General features: G+C 39.3%; 1 protein-coding gene across 2 annotated transcripts in view; it reads right to left on the reverse strand.

Moving 5' to 3' along the window:
• Positions 1–19,715, reverse strand: part of GADL1 (glutamate decarboxylase like 1) — a 112,704-nt gene that overhangs the window by 30,489 nt on the left and 62,500 nt on the right. For both annotated transcript variants that reach the window (XM_054516501.1, XM_036407052.2), the window contains exons 10-14: positions 18,720–18,784; positions 18,402–18,483; positions 11,368–11,567; positions 7,104–7,155; positions 4,004–4,093 (exon numbers count right to left, since the gene is read on the reverse strand). In XM_054516501.1, the coding sequence (XP_054372476.1) occupies positions 4,004–4,093; positions 7,104–7,155; positions 11,368–11,567; positions 18,402–18,483; positions 18,720–18,784 (489 nt within the window). The remainder of the gene's footprint in view (positions 1–4,003; positions 4,094–7,103; positions 7,156–11,367; positions 11,568–18,401; positions 18,484–18,719; positions 18,785–19,715) is intronic.

Here is a 19,715-nt window from a genome sequence, read left to right on the forward strand (position 1 = left end):
CAAAAGCTTACTAGAAACCTACTGCTGCTTTTTGAACCTAGATTTTGAGGTCTAAAGTGGTACTTAGCAATAAACCACTAGCCTTCTTTACTGAGCAGTATTCATTACATAGTACTCTACCTACAGTCATGCTCCAGGATCATTTGGCAAGGCCAGGGTACTGCAGGAGGAGGGGTCTGTTAAAACAGTTACTTCTGTGCTTTTTGTCTGCAAGACCAATGTCTGAGTTTCACCAGACTACAAACTGATCAGAATGAGTAAGACATGGCTAGCTGACTGGGTTAGCAGCAGGACGGCAACAGAACAGTTCCAAATGTATCCCTCCAAACTCCTCCTTGTGCCCTAGCATCCTCTGTGCTGCCAGGAGGCTTTCCAGAGATGCTATCACTAACAATCAGCTAATTCTAAATTACCTTCGTGCATTTCAGTATAAGCTGAGAAAGCTGACTTTTCTAAAGAGACGATTGTTGCAAGAATGTGTAGAGATATTTGTAGGTACGAAGAAAATATGAAAATTGAAATTATATCTGCTTATGTGCTTTTACTTCTTCCCTCACTCCCATTTCTGCCTTGCACTTTCCCGTTCAGCTTTTCTCACCGTGACCCCGTTATACACGGACCATTCTCAGCAGTAAACAAAATAAATCCCACTGTGTGTCACCAAAGGAAAAGGAGCGAAATTCCCACTGGGGGGCGCATACAGCACTGGCAAAGCCATCGCTCCTTCATCCCGACAATTATGTCAGCTCCAGGTCAGAGACAGCAGGCCCCAGTCTGCAATGACAAAATAACACCACTGACATATAATTCCAGTTGGCTCTACCAGCAACTCCTCAATTACCACAGAGGGCCCGTTTGCAGGGTTTCTACAAGAAAAAATCTCTCCTCGTTTGTAAAGAATGGCACTGGAAAACACTTTACACCGGGTCGGTAATGGGCTATACCGTGTGCACTGCCTCAGCACGCTGCTCAGTGCTCAGGGCATGGACTGCCTTGGACCATCTGACTGCACCCAAAGCCTTGCTGCACTCTTTATAGAACTAGTTTCACTACACAGCCTACTGCTGCTGTAATCCCAAAAGATCAAAGCGGTGTCAGACTGTGGGTGTGCACAGAATTCCCAATTTCACACATAACAGAGGAATGTGCCATTCATGCTGTTCTCTACTTCCCCGACCATTGTGTTGTTTTCTCACTCCCTAAATCGTTCAGGTGATGAATCAAATGACCAGTTAGTGACTGTTCCAAATCCTTCAGGCTTCTATCACCCTTCTGTTTTGAATGTAGGAGATTCTGAAGAGCCCAAATTTCACAGCTGAAGTTGAAGGCTCAAGAATTTAAAACAAACAAACAAACAAACAGCCTACCAAAAAAAAAAAAATAAAATTAAGCTTCTGAGAGACACATTCTATGTAGGACAACAAGAAGGCTGACATCAGAATCAGGTATCACACCACAATCCAGTCAGTCCAGACACATTTCCATATAAAATGGGCCATGGAAACTGGAGAAGAGCCAGTACGGCAGAAAACCTCCAAGGTTATTTTGCATAGGACTATGCAAATTCTTCACAAAGCTGAGGACTTTACATCTGCTTATCAACTTTCACCAGCACTAAAACTCATGTAACTAGCTTTAGAAGACAGCATGTTATTCTGAACAATATTGCTGAACAAGTACTTTAATAAAATTAATTACTTGCCCTAGGGATTTTTAAGACATATGTTTTCTTAATTATTGTCAGTTATGCAGGTCTACAAAAAGGAAGATTGATTTCTGGATAAACAGAATAACTGGGATGTTAAAATGTGGTGTGAAAAGAGAAATTGTGAATGAAAGCACTTTAATGCTCATTTAATGATATTATGGGAACATTCAGGAACTACTTGCAATCAAGAAACTGTCACAGCCCCATCTGTCAATCAACAGCACCATGTAACAACCTCTGCAGCCTTAATGCTCTTATCATTTACACCTTGCTGATCAGGATGGATTCCTTCTTGTCCAGCAATATATTTGTATTGATTAATGTAATATAATAACCATGATGGTTGCATCAGCAATGTTAAAACAAATTGATCTTAGCTGAAAAAGTCAAGTCAGTCTTATTTTTTCTGATCAAGTGCTGTCATCTCATCTGCTCACTGATACATGTTGTGCCCCAAACTGGCCCTCAGCATCCAAAAAGTAGAGTTACCCAGACCTATCCCTGTAGAGAATCAGGAAGGTGAAATAACATGTTTTCACTGTGAAACAGGCTCACTTCTGTAGTGTCAAACTACTTCCCAGCAGTGTCTAAAATAACACAACTAACAATAATCATTTGTTGTTTCCTCCAGGAGAGAAATTTGTGCCATTTCCTAGGAAGCTTTTGTCTCTTTTGCACTAGATTTTTTTTTCAGGCTTTTATGGGGAAGAGTGAAATAGTTTGTGTCTTAGAATTTGGGATTTCTTAGGTTTTCATCAGAGGAGATATAAGAATCAGGAAAATGTCACCTTGCCCATGAAAAGAGTGGTTGAGATCTGCAGCAGTGGTCAGTTCTTGGAAGAAATTGCACACAAGCTTCTTTCCCTCCAAGTTCTTTTCCAAAAACACTGCTAGGAAATCTGTATTTCTAGAATCAATCTATCTATGTTGGTACATAAAATAAAGGCAGGTATCTATTGCCTACCGTGACTAGAAGCACCATAGAGTAACAGAGCAAAGAGACAGTAAGTTACACTCCATAAGCCACTCAAATATACATGCTCAAAGCCATTTGCTGTGCTTCATCCTTTCCCTCCTTGGTCCCATCTGTAGCCACATTAATCAAACAGTGACACTTGCAGCATTTTTTCTTCTATGCCTTCCAGTTGCTCATTCCCAAATCCTCACTCCTCCATGAGTAGATGAGCTGTTATAAAGCTCTGTATACACTCTATACATACATGCATGCACATATATATATATACACACACATATTCACATATAAGGCTTCCACCCTAAGAGAGGATGGGAAGCCCCAAACAAAAGGAACACAACTTTGTGAAAGGATGGTAAATGCCAAGCCCTTGCCTCCATACTGTGGCTATGCATGGATCTGGGCTACAAAAGTATACTTTCCAAAACAATACAGAGGGGGTTAAGGAAGATCTCTCTCCTAAAGTCACTCCAGCAAAAATTGAAAGCGATTCCTGTGAAAGTTGCTGAAATGAGAGCAGATGTTACAGGAAGCATGTATATAAAGTATGTATGCCTGTTTACATAGTATGCAGATGATATACACATCTATCTTCTAGTTTAAACTTCTAGTAGCAAATTCTGTGAAAAAATAAGCACAGAACACCACAACTCTTCCAGAGATGAGCGAAAAATGAATTTAATTCAATTCCTCACAGAATAACTTATTCAGTAAAACATAATACCACAATGTCTAGTGGTTTCTTAATTAAGTCTTAACTAATGATTCTCCACTAGCAAATTCAAAATTTTACTGCAGCTTTTTTTCCAAGATGTTCATGATTTTCTATCAGCATGGCAAAGAGTTACCAAGACACTCATCTGTGAAGCTTTTCCCACAGAATTTCCCATTGTATTCCTGTTGCCATTTATGTTCAACATCAGATATATATTCTTAAGCACTTCCTTGCTTGCATTATCATAGATTATCACAGATAATGCAAGCCAAGTTCCAAGGACAGCATTAAGTATATGAAACAGGTAATGAATGAATAATCTGTCTAGACAAGAGATGCTCCAACACTGCTCCTCTTCTCTCAGTTCTGCCAACTGCTAACAGCTTGGATAGCAAGCTGAATACTTGTTAATGCTTACATCCCTTATAGTAAGAAAAAAAAAATAGATATGTCTAAACTAATAAAAAACTTAAATCTTACCAACATCTAAGAATTAAATCCCCAGTCTGCTGACTGGTTCTAATGGTGAGCAAAGCCGAGGGCTATTTCCCATTCTTATCTGGCACACAGATTAATCAGTAAGCCTCAGGTAACACAGGACACTCACCTGGTGCAGCTTTTGCCAAAATTCAGGTCCATCCTCCATTTTTCTTAAGCTGGGTGGAATGTACCAAAAGCAGACGTTTGCATATTCCGGCTAAACAAGAGAACAAGTGATTGTTTATAAGATGTAATAGGGACACATATCACAGCTTTTCAAAGAGTTCTGCTTTATTCTTTGTGAGGGTGAAGTCTTTGAGTTTATACCCTTTCCTTTAAAGCTTCCTCTCCAAGTCACCTTTGGTTTCCTTTTTTTTTTTGAAACTAGAAATAATTTTTCATATCATCCATTCCTCTTCCTGCTGCCAGGTGCTGCTTTTTAATTTCTTCTTCCTATATCCATCTTTAACTCTGTTTTACTCAGTAAAAAACTTTGGCTAGAAAAAGTGTAAGAGAGGCACAGAAGGTAAGTTACAGAATTCATATTTGAAGCAACTTTAAAGAATACATTTTCTTTTTAGTGTTTGGTGTTTTTACATGGAAATTTCCAATTATGCCTTTTATACAAAACACAAAAAATCAATTTTGTGACCATTTAACACTTTCACACCTCATCATTTTTCTACTGAACAATGCCAATCTCCTCTCATATCATAGAGCACACTATACAGGGCTGGAGTTAATGCTGAATTTCTCGATTTCCACATTTTATAAGAATCTCAAGATCCCTTGCAGGGTGTGCACCAGATCCTGAATGTAGCCTGTCTAATATCTAAGCAGGCCTTCTGAGCAAAGACTGAGACTTCACATGTCTGCTTCTCTCCAGGGAAATTTTGCCTTTAAACTCAGCAGAGTTTGCTGCAAGGCTCCCAGCCATGGCTGTGCACCACGCATTATAAAATAAGGCATTTTGTGCTTATGAGGTTTCTGTATCATATATGATTGAGAAAATGTTCCCAGCAGGCCAGTCCAATGTCTATACATTTCCTGCTAATTTGGAACTTTTTTTTGTTTACCTGTATAGAGAACAATAATATGAGGAATAGATACACTTTGTGATGCCATCTCACACAACCCTTAAATCACTAAGTGAATCTTGACCTCCCCTATTTGCAGCACAGCATTCAGATGGCAACTAGATTTTAATATGGATTATGATAATCCATATTTGGATTGTGAACTCACACACCCCACTCCTCTCCCACACGCCATCCTCATCAGTGCCAGAGGAAAGAAAAAAATCACTGTTAAAAGGGAGCTTGGTAGCTGAACCACCCCATCTCTTTGCCCCACTGTGGATGTGGCTGCTATTATAATCCCAGGCATTCTCCTGAACAAGGAGATCCCACCAACTGAGATGTTCTTCCATGAAAGGCCACTGAGAGCTGCTCATACCATTTTCTGCTTCATTCAAAGAATGCATTAAAGACAGTGAAATCATCAAGAAGAATATCATTGTCAGCAGGAACTGAGCTGCAAACCTGCCGTGTGCTGCTGCTGAATGGAATAAAGATCAGTTCCTAAAGTCCCATTTCTTCCCCCAAAGAGCTTGCTTTGAGTACACATGTAAACACAAACTCTGAAAAGGCAGTGCCTTCCCCATAAGAACAAGGACTAGCTCAGTGTTACGGGGTTTACTGCAAAACTATTTAAAATCAGATGGCAGGAGCAGACAGATGGTAGACATTACCATATTGCCTTTGCCTATATTGCCTCCTTGATTATCTCAGTTTCCTTTCACACATCAAATATATCATTACCCTCTGAAAACACCATTCATCCTAGAAAACAACCCCCAGCCATGCTTCACACTCTATTTCTGGGTATCTTGTCACAGGTGTTACTCAAGCAGGTGAGCAATTTTACCACAGAAGAGTTCAAGATGACTCAAGCACAAGTTGGCATTTCCAGGCCACAGAGCAATTCTCATTACAGGTTTTTCCTCGCTGCATGTATCAGAGGATCATTTTCCTAAGATCCTTGTCTGAAGCCCATCTTCCCTTGCACAGCTGGGCCTTGCTGCCTCATAGCATCTTTTCTTTGAATTCTCACTGCTTATCCCCTGCACTCCTGAAAACTTTCTTAATCCTTTCAGCTTCCCAACTCACAGAAAAACTCATAGGACTCAAGAAGATCAACTTCTTTCTCATGGTCCATACTACAACACTCCTCTCAAACCCACTTTAAATCCAGATGCCCCATTACTGTAGGAACTACACAGCAGCCTCTGCTCTTAGCAAGAGTTTTCACATCTACAGCAGATCTGGGCTCTCTGCTAAGGTCCACAATAACAAGAAATGGACACCTTTTAACAGACTTGCCACTTTACTGACCCCATCCTGTGCTGCTGGCCTAAAATTCTTCAACTAATCAGCAGTTTTCAAAGTTAAAGAGAAAAGTTCATATTGTATGAATAGTATAAAATATTTTTCATATTTTGTATTTTGTCTAGCCTAACCTGGAATGCTCATGGTGGCACTTACTCCATCTCCCATCCTCCTCCATGTACTCTCTTCCTCCTGACCCCACACAGCTGCCTGTCTTTCATACAAGCACACTTCCAACAATGCAAAGGGTTTTATAAAAATGACAGGTATTTGCAACATCCCCCAACATCAGCCTCATTAACCAAAGAGCTGAGGACAGGTGGAAAAGCAGTACTCAAGCTCTATTCCCTACACCCACCCTCCCCCAAACAAGATCTCCAAACAGGAAATAAGCTGACAGGTTTAGTGAAACAAGTGAAACACACAACTTTTGGGTAGCTTTTAGGAAGATGGGAGTCAAAGCAGAACTAGGGGAAAAAACATGGACTCTAACAATGAAAAATCCATTTTTAGGATCAAACTATTTTTCCATCCAGCACACAATCTTATTTGTAAGTCTGGCAAGCATTGCTTTTTTTACAGCCAGCCTCTTCGCTCTCACAGAGAAGTGCTCTCTATGCCCCCTGAGGCAATACAGGACCAGAAGATAAGAAATTAGGTAGAATGATGGTAGGGAGCACAGCCCATGTTATGTGCGTTCAATCATATCTGTGGACCTCCAATACATAAACTGACTAGATTAGATACTTTAAATACAAGTTGGTAATTGACTAAAAAGAACAAAATCAAACAATTGAGGCTTCCTAACAATAACAACAGCTCAGTTCTCATTTCACTTACCTCTAAAAGAAGCTGGAATCCCTCTCTTTTTTTAATTTCCTCCACAAGATATCTGTAATTAAAAAATTAGGGATTTAAAGCATGGAACAATACACACAGAGAACAGCAAAAAAAAAAAAAAACAACACATATTCCTTTTTTGAGTTGGTTTTCTTTTTTTTTCCACACTTAGAAAACAACAGAGTTAAACCTCATTTCTACCTGCTGTGAAAATGCAATAGCTATTAGTTCCTGGAAACAAAAGAAGGCTACAGCCAGCCAAGGAGCACTAAGGAGAAGCCAAATTCTGTCCTCAGGCACAGATTTTCAGCAGAGCCACATGGCACAAATTGATCCTATTTGCATCAGGTTGTGAACTTTCCCACTGCAAATTAATACCTCCATCCCTTGTTCACAAGTGCCAATGCTGGGCTGCCATGGTATTTCATTGTCACTCTGACACCTCTTGAATTTTACTACCACCAGGATCTCTTAGCTCAGCCCAGAATTTAAAAATTCTAATATACTTCAAGCTCAGCAATTTTCCCAGTACTGCCCACATTCCACATAGTACAACAGCACAGCTTTCCATTCAGTGGGCCACTTCTTATGTACAACAATCCCTGGACCTCCTATGCTAACAGGGTATTGAAATGGGAATTTCTTTTCTTTCTCACCTGCCACATGTGAAAAACACAGACACCTTCAATGGAGAGGTGGGTTTGAATCAAAATTTTGGATACAAATAGCTCCAATTTACAGAATTTTTTTTTAAAACATGACCACAACTTTGCCATGGCACATATCACACAGGAATTCTGAAGCAAAGAGGATGTAGATGGGAATTCTCTTTTCTTCTCCCTCCCTCAAAGCCTCAGAAAGAAAAATTTCAACAAATTCACTGCAAATTCACACTGCTTTTCCATTCCAACAAAATTTTAGTCTTTTACCTGAAGATATTGCTGTCTAACATTAATAAACTTGACACAGTTAAACTACTGATTGTGCACAAATCTGTCTGAAGCTGCATTACTGGTCGTCCCACCAGTAATGCTTTTTGGTGAGAAATATTGTGAGAATAACCTTCCTTGGTCCTATGCACACACCTGAAACTTGCTCCCAGCAGGGACACCCCTAGCACAGCTGACTCTGCACAGCAGACATGCTGCAGAAACAGGCTGGCTGGGCGAGCAATAAACAATACCCTGGATAGCACACACTGTTCCAAACAGCACCTGGGGAGTTGTCACGCTGTTTATCATTATCAAGTGCTGTGCCTGTGACTCATTGTCTCCCAGCACACACCCCAGCACAGGCACTGCTGCAGTGCAGGGCCAGTGCCCACAGCACAGCTCTTGTTGTGCTGTGCACTGGGGAGGGGTTTTCTCTCCCGGAACAAGTCATGGTTCTGGTCATTTCTGCTATCACTGCTCAGATCTCCTGTGTGCACTTGTTTGTTAATGTCCACACTGCTGCTTAGGTCGAGAGACATGATTATCTGTAAGGTAATTATCTTATGTCAAACAAGCTTGCTGCTTCTTGCTTGTCCTGTTTATTACAAGATGCTTGTCTGTGCCATAAAACCAATTTCAACAACATCAGCAGGCTATTCACATGGCAATGGCCTTCAATTATTTTTTTCTTTTAATAAATTATGAAAGCGAAACCTATCCATAATCACTTTCCTTTTTTTTTAAGGTCTTGAATTGTTAGAGCAATTTTGCAATGCTAATATCTTTCCCTCTTACCTCAAGTGCCTTTATTTTATATCACCTAGGTATAAAATCTGACATAGGCTACCTGGTGTCAGTCAGGTTCACAGCACTGTTAATCATGTTCTTAACTACACTGCCAATAACCTAAGAAGGCAGCTGTTAGAAAATCCATTGCCCATGATTTATCTTGCCAGGATCATTTGATGGCAGTGGAGCAATTTACTTTGTGCATCTCTCCACAGTTGACAGTGAAGTTTTATTATCGTGTCACAATTGTAGTATGTTAGAGGGGCTTGAGTCTTAGAGAAGACCAAAGTACACAGAGAAATGTCATTTGCTGTGATTAAGCCTTGCAGAAAATCAGGGGTGGAGATCTGCCATGGAAGTAGACATATGTCTGCTAACAGTGGGTGTCAGAAGAGGAAACAGGCAGAAAAATTCCGAAGAAGATGAAGCATAAAATGCAGAGATGTTTATGTAGTAACTATAGCTGTATTGTAAAAGCAGTTTATGTCTCTTTTCTTTTTTGTGTTGCTTTATAAAGCAACATCCCTACATCAAAGATAATTGGGGGGAAGAAAATACACAAAAAAATTCTGAAGCAATCAGCGGGATGCTCTACTCTACATATAAAAAATGCAAGCCTTTCTAAATAGACAGCATCACTATGTTCCTGAGATATTTAATACCCTGAAAGCATGATTCATCTCCAGAACAAGAAAATACTACTGGACTAGCCAATAGGCAAAGTTTGCTGCATCAGAAATACATGCCTGCAATTACCCTAAAACTTTTGCAGCTCTGCTTGGCTACAAGCAAAAAAAAAAAAAAAAAACAACCCAAAAAAAAAGACCAATCTTGCCCTTAAATTCTATAGTCAATGGACTAATTCCAGAATTAATCCAGTTCTTTGTTCAGGAACAGTGAAATACTGCCCTTGCAATTGAAGTAACATCTAATGTAACAAATGAGGAGAAAGGCTGAATGGCTGCATGGCTGAGTAGTTGGTAAACCTGGTACGGTGCCCATGTCCATGCAAACTCAAGATGGCAATGTCACCACTATGAAGAATCTATTTAATCAGACAATGTCTAAAAATTAAATTTCTTCCTAATGGAAAAACAAATCAAAAACCAGAAGAGACAAACCAGTCACTCCTTAGAAGTGTTACCATCTGAATCCTAATGTTGAACAGAAATATCGATCTCAGAAAGGTCATTAATCACTACACAGTCAGTCAAATGACCTTGGCCAGTGACCTTGATAAGGCTGAATTCTCCTACTGATAGTGGAAAGAATTACTTACTCTGAACAGACAAAGAACAGTACAATGCTTTGCAACAAAAACAAGGTGCAATTTAACCAGAACATATTAAAAAAGACATAACTAGCCAAAAAAACTGAGTGGCTTTAAAGAAAAAAAGCAGAGAAAAAGTCACAACTTTTTTTGATTCCACTAGTTTTGGTTCTTTCTTTTTAGTCCTCTCAAATCCACTCTGGGTTTAGGTCAGGGGCATTTTTATATTTTTATTTTCTCTTTAGGTAACTTCATTAGAATCACACTATTCCTTGAATTTTGATTGAAGTAAACAGTCAATACTTTTCAACTTGTTATTTCACATAAAAAGCAAAATGTCAATACCAATTATTTGACTTAAAGCAGTGTGTAGTAGCTTGGTGTAGTTTTCATTGTGCTTTGTCTTGTATAAATTCTGAACAAATATTTTACTTAAAGTGAACTTTTTTTAGTGGGCCATTATCTCATGTCAAAATTATTTATTCTAAGAGAAGAGAAAACCACCTGTGTGTGGGAGTCTCTTCCCAGAAACAAGGACATCACCATCACTTTATAAATACCTTCTACCAATAATTTTGCTGAATTCACTTGTGAAACTCAGTTCTGCAAGACCAAAAACTTAATGAAATTGAAGAGGACAGGTGTGGGGAAGATCACAAGAAAAAGCTGTTTCAGTCCCTAACAGAAATGTAATACTGTAAATGTAATACTGTAAGCATTAAGAACTTCAGCAAACTTGAGAAAAACTGCTCAGTATGTCAGAACAATATTGTTTAGATACATCCTAATATTAACACAGTGTCCTCATATGAGTTTTCCATGATCCGTTTTTTGCATTTCCTCTTTCATGAGGAATGACGTGAGCAGGAAACTTTGGTTCTTGCCAGACACAGCTTGGATTCTGGCGCATAGAACTTCTTTTACACCAACACCAGAACACACAGTTGAACTAGAAGAAAGTGTTTTAGTAATTCTGTCCTATATGTGTAGTCCAGGTAACATAAATTTTCCCAAATACAGACTGATAGCCTAATTTTGACTTCTATGTTTTCCAACATTTATGCTTATTGCTAAAAGCAATAACTACTATTAAATATTGTATCAAATGTAATAACACTAATTATTATTGTTATTACTTCCACCTATTATACACAAACAAAAGGATAGAGGCAAAATGTAACAATGGGGTCTGTTCCAGCATATGGAGTATGAGCTGTGCCAACATTTCAGCCAATCAAACAGACTAGACATACTCAAAACTGTGAGGGGATACCTTGCCAAAGCCAGTGCCCTGTTCACTCTCTCCTCAAGGCCTGTAGTTCCCAGTGCTTTCCACATCAGCCAGAATTTGAATGCGTCCGGACGCCTGCTGCACTGAATGGACTTGTCCCCAGTGTCGTAGCTGACGTCGTAGAACTTGTCCTGCTGGAACAGGTAGGCAGCCTCAGCAGAGTAGCACTTCTTCAGGAGGCCCTGTGAAGAAACACAATAGAGACTTCCATTGGTGATGAGCATTTTCAAACCTCCTCACAAGCCAAATCCTTTATTTTCTTGTCTGTATCAAATGCTTATCAAACAGATCTGGATATGCAGGATAACATGCAAAATTTATGGTGTGGTTTAAGAAGCCTGGATGAGCCTAAAGTCAGGGAATTCACACTGACAACCAATATTTATTTATGATTATTTTCTTCATAATGCCATGGAAGAGCGGTAGGTGGAAGCAGAATTTTGACTCAGATCTGAAGAAATCATGAGTGGGTACTACAGAAACAGTTGCCCTAAAACATATATGGATGTGAAAGAGACAGAACAAGAGACACCTGCACCAGTCTTTAGATCACAGAATCACAGAGTATTTTAAGTTGGAAGGGACCCATAAGGACCATTGAGTCCAATCCAAGTGAATGGCTCATACAGAGACTGTACCCACTTGGAATTATAAGCACCATGATCAAGAACAACTCCTGAGGAACTTCCTACATGTTCACAAATGGAACTTCCTACATATCCACAAATGGCTCAATCCATTATTCCAGCTTTAGTTATTGCAGGTAGGGAAGATTTTAGCCCAAAGAAATAAATGTTTTACCCTTACCACCAAAAAGTCACTGTGGATTTAGCATAGGCTGGCTGTTTGAGCAGAAAAACCACAAGGAGATTAGTACATGTGACATTTTCTCTTTCACATTGCAGAAAATAAAGTTAAGAAAATATACTTTCATATATGCTAATCATGATTTCTAAATAAAATTATTTTTATTCAGCAATCTCCAGCCTACAGCTTCTGAGGGACAACCTGAGCAGAGATGAGCAGCACAAAATAGACAAAGATTAATGAGTGATGTGGCAGGTTCCAGCAGAGAACAAGGCTGGGAAACAGAAAGCACAGAGGCTGCTACAGATTTAAAGGTGCAGAGGAAGAGAAGAGACATAGGACTGGCTGTTGGTTGAAGAATGAAATACCAAAATATACTCTGTAAAACTATGAAGTAGAGAGAAGGGCTGGCAGAAAGCAGGTCACAAGAACAGAGAGGAGCGTGGCCCTGTGAGGTGCCCAGGAGACAGAAAACACAGATCTGTCAGTGCTAAGAAGAGCACAGCTCATTTTCCAACTCAATCTCACTCTTCAACTTGAGCAAACAAAAAAAACATTTCTCATTTTGCCCTTTTCTCTGCATCTGCTGCAATTCTGATTTTAAAATGGGACCGTGTCTGATATCACTCTTGATCAAAGTGTCATATTCCCACAACAGAGGTACAGTTCTTGTTCTACATTCCAATATCCTACTTATGTCTTTGAGACTGGCAATAAAATGGAGTAAAAAGGTCAAGACAAAAAAAAAATTAATGAACTGGCATACACAGAATAACTCTGCCTCTCTCCTAGACTTTTCAATTCCCTCCAAAAAAGCAAAGCAAATAAAAAACTCCATCTACACATCTATTAATAGAGCACTAAAGGAAAACACCACCAAGGTTTCTCCACAGCTTCTGTATGGGTTTGACAATCCCATTGTAACATCTGATAAAAGTACAGCAAATTTGGTCTGAATTCTTAAGTCACAGGCGCAGCATGTTCAGCCTGGTGAAAAGGCAGTTTTTATGACAGCTTGGGGGAGAAAAGGGGTTGGTGTCTGCTCTCCCTTCGCAGAGTGATAACATGCAGCTGCAGCACAGGGTAGCCACAGCTGGAAAGCCAATGATGGATGCAGTGTTTTGCAGCATATAAGATTCTAACACCTACTTTGCAATTTTCTCAAATAAAGAAAGGCAAGATGACATAAGAAACGACAGAATAGTCAAGCGCTGAGGCATCCTTTTGCAGTGAGTATTTTTCCTCTGGCTAGCAACTTTTTTTCCTCTGGCTAGCAGCTGCACAAGAAACAGGAGTCATTCTGTCAAGACATTGTGCTTCATTCATTTAGACCTTCATACCTTTACTTCCAGGAGAATAACAAGTTTACTAGACACAGTGTTTAAAAAAAGAAAAAAACAAGCAAAAAAGCAGCAACATCCACAAATCTAAGCTAATTGCTTTGTCTCTTACTGACTTAAAATGTTTAATGATGTATCTGCAGTGTGTGTACAGCAGGGTTGATCAATGAGGCACTATCTTCTGCCTTATCAGAATGCAATGCAGCTGCACAATAGAGGATGTCACAGAATACTAGTCCCCCTCATGCCTGTCATCTGATAAATAGCAACCATTGTTTATCACAAGTTAGCAATATTACGAAAGACTGAGAAGATCACTTAAGATCATAGGACATTTGTAGAATTACACAGCTTTAAAAAAATGCTCTAGAAGGAAAATGCAACAAATATTTTGATGGTCCTGAGTCAGCTTGTATTGTTGGTAATGCAGTTCATTATAAAATTAAAAAAAAAAGGCAGGTACTGTCTTCATCTCCTGGTGCATCTGAAGCTGACAATACATGTGGTTTTATGATCCTTTTCTACCTGCTTATCCTACTAAGAATGCAAAATGCTGAAGAAATCCTGCTGAAGATACTGATACTATCAATCTCCAGAGGCAAGTACAGTGACATCCTCCTGCATGTCACTAGAGCAGAGAGGAAAAGAAATGAAAATCATCCTTTGTGAGAAAGAGAGAAATATTCAAAAAGAAAGGTGGAGGAGAAAGAGAAGGGAAAAGAAAGAGAAGACAAAAAAGTCACCTCAATTTTCCAAGTCAAACGATGGAAAAGTAGAAGGAAAAATAAAGGATAGAAATATGCTTTAAATATGCTTTCTAACTCAGGGTTCTCAGTCCCAACAGTTTTCCACACAGTAACTGAGCTGCTACACCTGCTCAGAAGAATTGCAAAAGTTTCATTAGAACTGCCCCATTGGACAACTTGGAGTTTCTTTCTTCAGCATCTTTCATCTTTCTACCCTTTTTAATGCAAGTTCTCAGCCTTATTGTCAGTCTGTTAAAGTTTAGGAAATGGAAATACTATTTTCATAGAGGCCCCAGTCCACTATGAAGTTTCAAAGAGTTTTTGATTTTGATGAAGTCTATGAAGAGCTTTTGTGTGTTCTAATTAATAGAAAATTGATGAAAAAATATTGATACTGAAAGCAAGAGCTCCAGTTTCATAATTCAATATATTTTTCTCATTGAAGAGACTTACCTACAGCAAGTCTTCTGATCTCTTTCCATTTCCATTGCTAGTTAAAAGTGAATTTCAATTTAATTAATAAAATATCTCTTTCCCCAAGACAAGCCTCTCCCTGATTTGCCTTTTCTGAGGCAATAAGGACAATCTTTTGAATAGCATACTTGAAAATTGTCAAAAGCAGTGTAGTGTAAAAGGACACTATAGCAATGTGTTTTGAAAGGTGAGAAGGAGCTCTCAGTTGTATTAAACCCAAGCAAAAGCAATGAGAACAGAGCATTTCCTGCAGCTGCTCTGGAGGGGAATCAGGGAGTTAGATATCTCTATATTGCTAATGATGAGGAAGAGATTACATGTGGATGACTGCCATCATCACCTTAATCAATTATATTCTGCACTAAAATGAGATTTCATTAGCTACATTGAGACTTTATTCTTAACTAATATGTAAAAATTCTCCTTATTACCTAGAACTGATTCTGAATTACCTAAACTAGTGCTTCACTCTCACGAGTCACAGAACTTTGGCACTGGTGATAAACAGTTCTCTGTTAATATGTAGATAATATTCACACAGATATGGATGACAGCAAGGACAAATTGGAGTGGCTCTGTGGTTTTTAGGGGAGTATGTACAACCCAACACCAATTCCTAGCATTTTGAGAAGATATAAGACCAAAACTGGCTTCACCACTGTTTTGAGATTATCGGTCCATCTAGCTTTGCATTTAAAGAGTCACTGCAATTCATGATTCAGCAATACCAGTGTTTTCTGACAAAGACTATCTTGGAGAAGTGATGAAAGTTACTCAGGGCATGGCAGTGAAAAAGGAATTGCTGAGCACTTCCTGAGTACTTTAAGCACTGAAGAACTACAGCCATTGATCTGAGCTTTTACAAAGGATTAGCCAATCTTTCTTTCCCTTTGGTGAAATTGCTTCTCTCTTCTAATCAAGCCAAACACTTATATCTCTTTTGTATGTCTACCTTCCTTGGAAATATTCCAATTTTGTTTCACTAAAGCTGGGAAATACGCTTTTATCAGCATTTCACTGCAGTTAATCTTTTTTTTTCATTTTTTTTTTTTAATCTGTACAGGAAAATATTTAATTACAATGTTTCATTCTAACAAGCCAGTTGCAGTGTCTTAAACATACTAACACTGCTAAACCCCATGAAGAAACATGGCAAAAGAAAAACCCAAACCAAAAAAAAGTCACTATTACCTGTGTTTATGGGAAATTAAAGTGTTACCAGAACAAATGAAATGTGATGACATCTTCTAAAGATTGTCTTTCATACAGAAAGTATGAAGGAGAAGAAGAAAAACTGAAGGGGATTAATTTGCTCACTTATCATCAACTAAGTCTAATTCTGAAGTATTCAAAATTTCCAAATGGACCTCAAATTAAATGCGGAGATGGGCTAACAAAACTTCCTTAATCAGTCTTTCAAACGGAGATAGGGTAATCCATAAATGGGACTTAATGTTCATAATTAACATTTTGCTGCTTTGATTTCTTGGAGAATTCAGAGCTTCAGAATCTACCTGAGGTTCCTTGAACATTCACTCACAGAGCAGTGTGTGCCAGACTCTTCCAGCTCACATCTCAGCACCCATTTCCCACTGATGTATCCTAACCACAGTGTAAAGGAATTATGTTCACATATAAACGTGTGCTTCATCTTAGCCATAGGTATTTATGTGCTTCAGAAGAAGTGGAACAAGCTCCCAAGTGAGAAACTGATACCTGTACTTTTCCCTTCTCTTACTGGTGCAAAAATAGCATTTTTAATGGGAAACTGGATTCAGCTGCCTCTTCTGGTATGGAGAGGATCAAAGTGAAGCAACACTTCTCTGTCAAAGTGTCTCAAATATGCATTTGATCTTTTTTTCTTAAGGATTTATATTCCAGCTAGTTAATAAGAAAGTACTCAAATCTGTCTGTGTGTCTGTTTGCATATAAAGACTTCACTGGCACATACACAGAATCAGTAAGAGCCGATTTCCCAGGAAGCAGACACAGAGTAAAACAACCTTTCTTCCCAATGCTGACAAGTCTTCTGCATTCCAGAACATGTCTCACTCTGCAACAGGATCTGATGCTGTGATCCATAATACTTCTCTTGTCACCCCTCAAAGACCCAAGATTCAACTTTACCAGTATTTCTAACACAGTATTGCCTAGCTGTGGTTTAAAAGGGGAATGGGATCACTCTACCAGACCTTACACTGCACAGAAGGGAACCACAAAAAGGTTGCCAGAGCCCTGAAGTTGGAACAGTGTTCATAAAGTGACTTGAAAGGCTAGAGCAGCTAGAACAGTCCAATCCTCTAAATTTCTTTCCTTTTTCTTCCTGAGAAATTTTCACTTTTCAGTCCAAGTAGCCTAATCATTACCTGGGGCAATATCTATGTACTAGGCCTAATTAGTTAAAAATACAGCATTGAAATCTTCCCAAGCTTGCAATTAAGACACTGCATTAATCTTAGTCAATAACTTTATTCTGTTTGTTTTTCAGCTCACAATAAAGATAAAGTGATGCATGCTAACTCTGAAATCTAATCCTCTTCAATCCCACAGGCTCTAATGTAAGGAAATGAGGTGGCACACTTCTTCTTGCTGTCCTGCCAGGTCCCACCCCTGACCTAGAGGAATCAGCTCCAAGAGAGTGCTGATTAGCAAGTACACACTTTGGTCCTCATCAGCTCTTAACAAAAGAAGTTCATAGCAAATTACATGGATACATAACCCCAGCAGCTGAATAGAAAATATCAGTTGTTCTGACAGAGATGTATAAAAGCAATTTACAAACCACGGCCACAGAATAGTGATGCAAACCTTAGGGGTTCAATATCATTGTGAGGTTCAGTCTGTTATAACCTATGGAGTATAAGGTAAAATTCAACCATAATGGTGGGCAGTTGGCATAAATTTTAGCAGGTCTGATTTTTAAATGAAGGTTGAAATAATGAACCTCTTACCGTTTGTTTGGGGGTTTTTTTTGAGATAAAAGAATGCCACAAAGACACAAGATGGGATTTTTGCTACATCGCAGAGTCATCTTGAGATCAGAGCTCTGCTGTTTTCCTGCTAGACCTTTAAATTAGTCATGGCTTTTGGGCAGTCTAAATCACCCTGCTGATGGGGAAAAACTGGTAGAGTGTGGACAGAAGGCTCAGCACCTTTCCCTGGATGTGCTCTGACTCCCACCCCTGTCCCAGTCTGGCGCTCCCTCCCGTGCAAGGGGAGGTGCAGATGAGCTCTGCCTGCCTTAAGCAGACGCAGCACTGCTGCAGTCCCGATGGATGGCAGCTATTCTGAGGGCTTTGATGAGCTCAGTGGCTGAGTGTGCCAGGCCCAGGTGACAAAATACTCCATTCTGAATGCAAATTATGTGCAGAAGTTAACTAGCAAGGGCACCAGCTGCAAAATTTGACCACTTGTGAGTACAGTGATTTGGATTGTTTTTACCCTTCTCTTTTATTCACTCTTTATTAATTAAGTGGTGAAATTCAAAAAAATATAATTCAGCCTTTGTACTGCAGTATAGTAAAACTGACTTTCAGCTGTTTCCTAATTATTTCCACTTTCATATTACAGCAATGACAGCTTATTAGAATACAGCAGTAAAAAAAGGAAAAAAGGAAAAAGAAAATAAAAAAAGGTCAGGAGGGCTTACAGAATTGTCTTTCACCAGAAGAGCACAGCACTGGATTCCTGCCAACAGCATTTTATGGGGATTCCAGGCAACAGAATCAGCTCTGCAAAAATCATAAATGGAGAAAGGGAGGTGAAAATTGCATCTATAATCATGGGTACTTAAGAACCAAAAGAGACCAAACACAATCCAAGCAGACAAATCAGTTTTCCCATACACCCACACCCACCAAAGGTTCAGAAATCTCTCCAAATATTTTTAAAAATGCAGCACTTATGGAAGCCAACAGGCCACATAACGTCCGCCTCAATCCCTAGTAAATAGATTCAATTGACTTACCTGTGGATACCATGAAGAAGTCTGCGATGCTTCCTTGATATCAAAGCTGAGCCACCCCAAGAAGCCTGTTGGAACATTTATCAAGCCAAGAAAATATTATTTGTATAAAGCTATTTTGATAATACTTCAACTAATAATTTCTAAAGGTGTCTTATCTCATTTAAAGCTTTGTTTACTACACAGTCAGTGGGCTAAATTTTGCCTTTAGTTACATCTCCTGAAAAAAAGACAGCAGCCTGGGGCTATGCCTGAAATAGAGGAAGTTGTGGTCTGTGCCAGAACATGAGCCACAAACCAGAGTGGCCCTTCTGTGTAAGCAAAGGCAATGAACTGAAATGTCCTTGCATAACCAGACTCACTCCTGATACCAAAAATACCAGATAGCTGTGGCTGCTTCCTTTCCCCCAGCCTTAAACTCTGAGTGACAGCAGAAAGCCCCACTTTGCACATCTTCCTCCTGCTAGCCAATTCCTTTCTGAGAATTTCACAGGGGAAACAGTGAGCAGTGATAATCTCTGGCAATTGCAAAGGCCAGGCTCAGATTTTGCAGAGATATGAAAAGCAAAGTCTGTCAGTGGGCAATAGCAGCATTTCTGTCACCAGCAACCCAAACGAGCTTAAAATTACTGAAGACTCTCTCAGCTCATCTAAGAACTAAGTGTGTGCTCTAAGAGTCACTTTGACCTTCTCTGTAGTGAGGAGCTCTTCACAGAAACTCCTTTTTTACTTCCATCTAACCTAGACATTCATCTTTGGGTGATACATTTGGCAGATGTGTCTCTCCAGGGACTGTAGAAGGAACCCAGACAACAAGTTTTTTATTACATATGTTTAATTTCTGGACAATTTGAATTAGTGAATGTGATACTTTTTCATGAATTCTGCAAGGATCAGGTCTGTGAACCTTCAGCTCTCAAACAATAACATTTATCCGCAATGGAAAGGTGAGGAGACCATGCAAACACCAAACATGTCACACAGTGCATTTGAGAAGTT

Source organism: Molothrus ater, chromosome 1 (genome assembly GCF_012460135.2).
Source record: "Molothrus ater isolate BHLD 08-10-18 breed brown headed cowbird chromosome 1, BPBGC_Mater_1.1, whole genome shotgun sequence".
NCBI lineage: Eukaryota > Metazoa > Chordata > Aves > Passeriformes > Icteridae > Molothrus > Molothrus ater.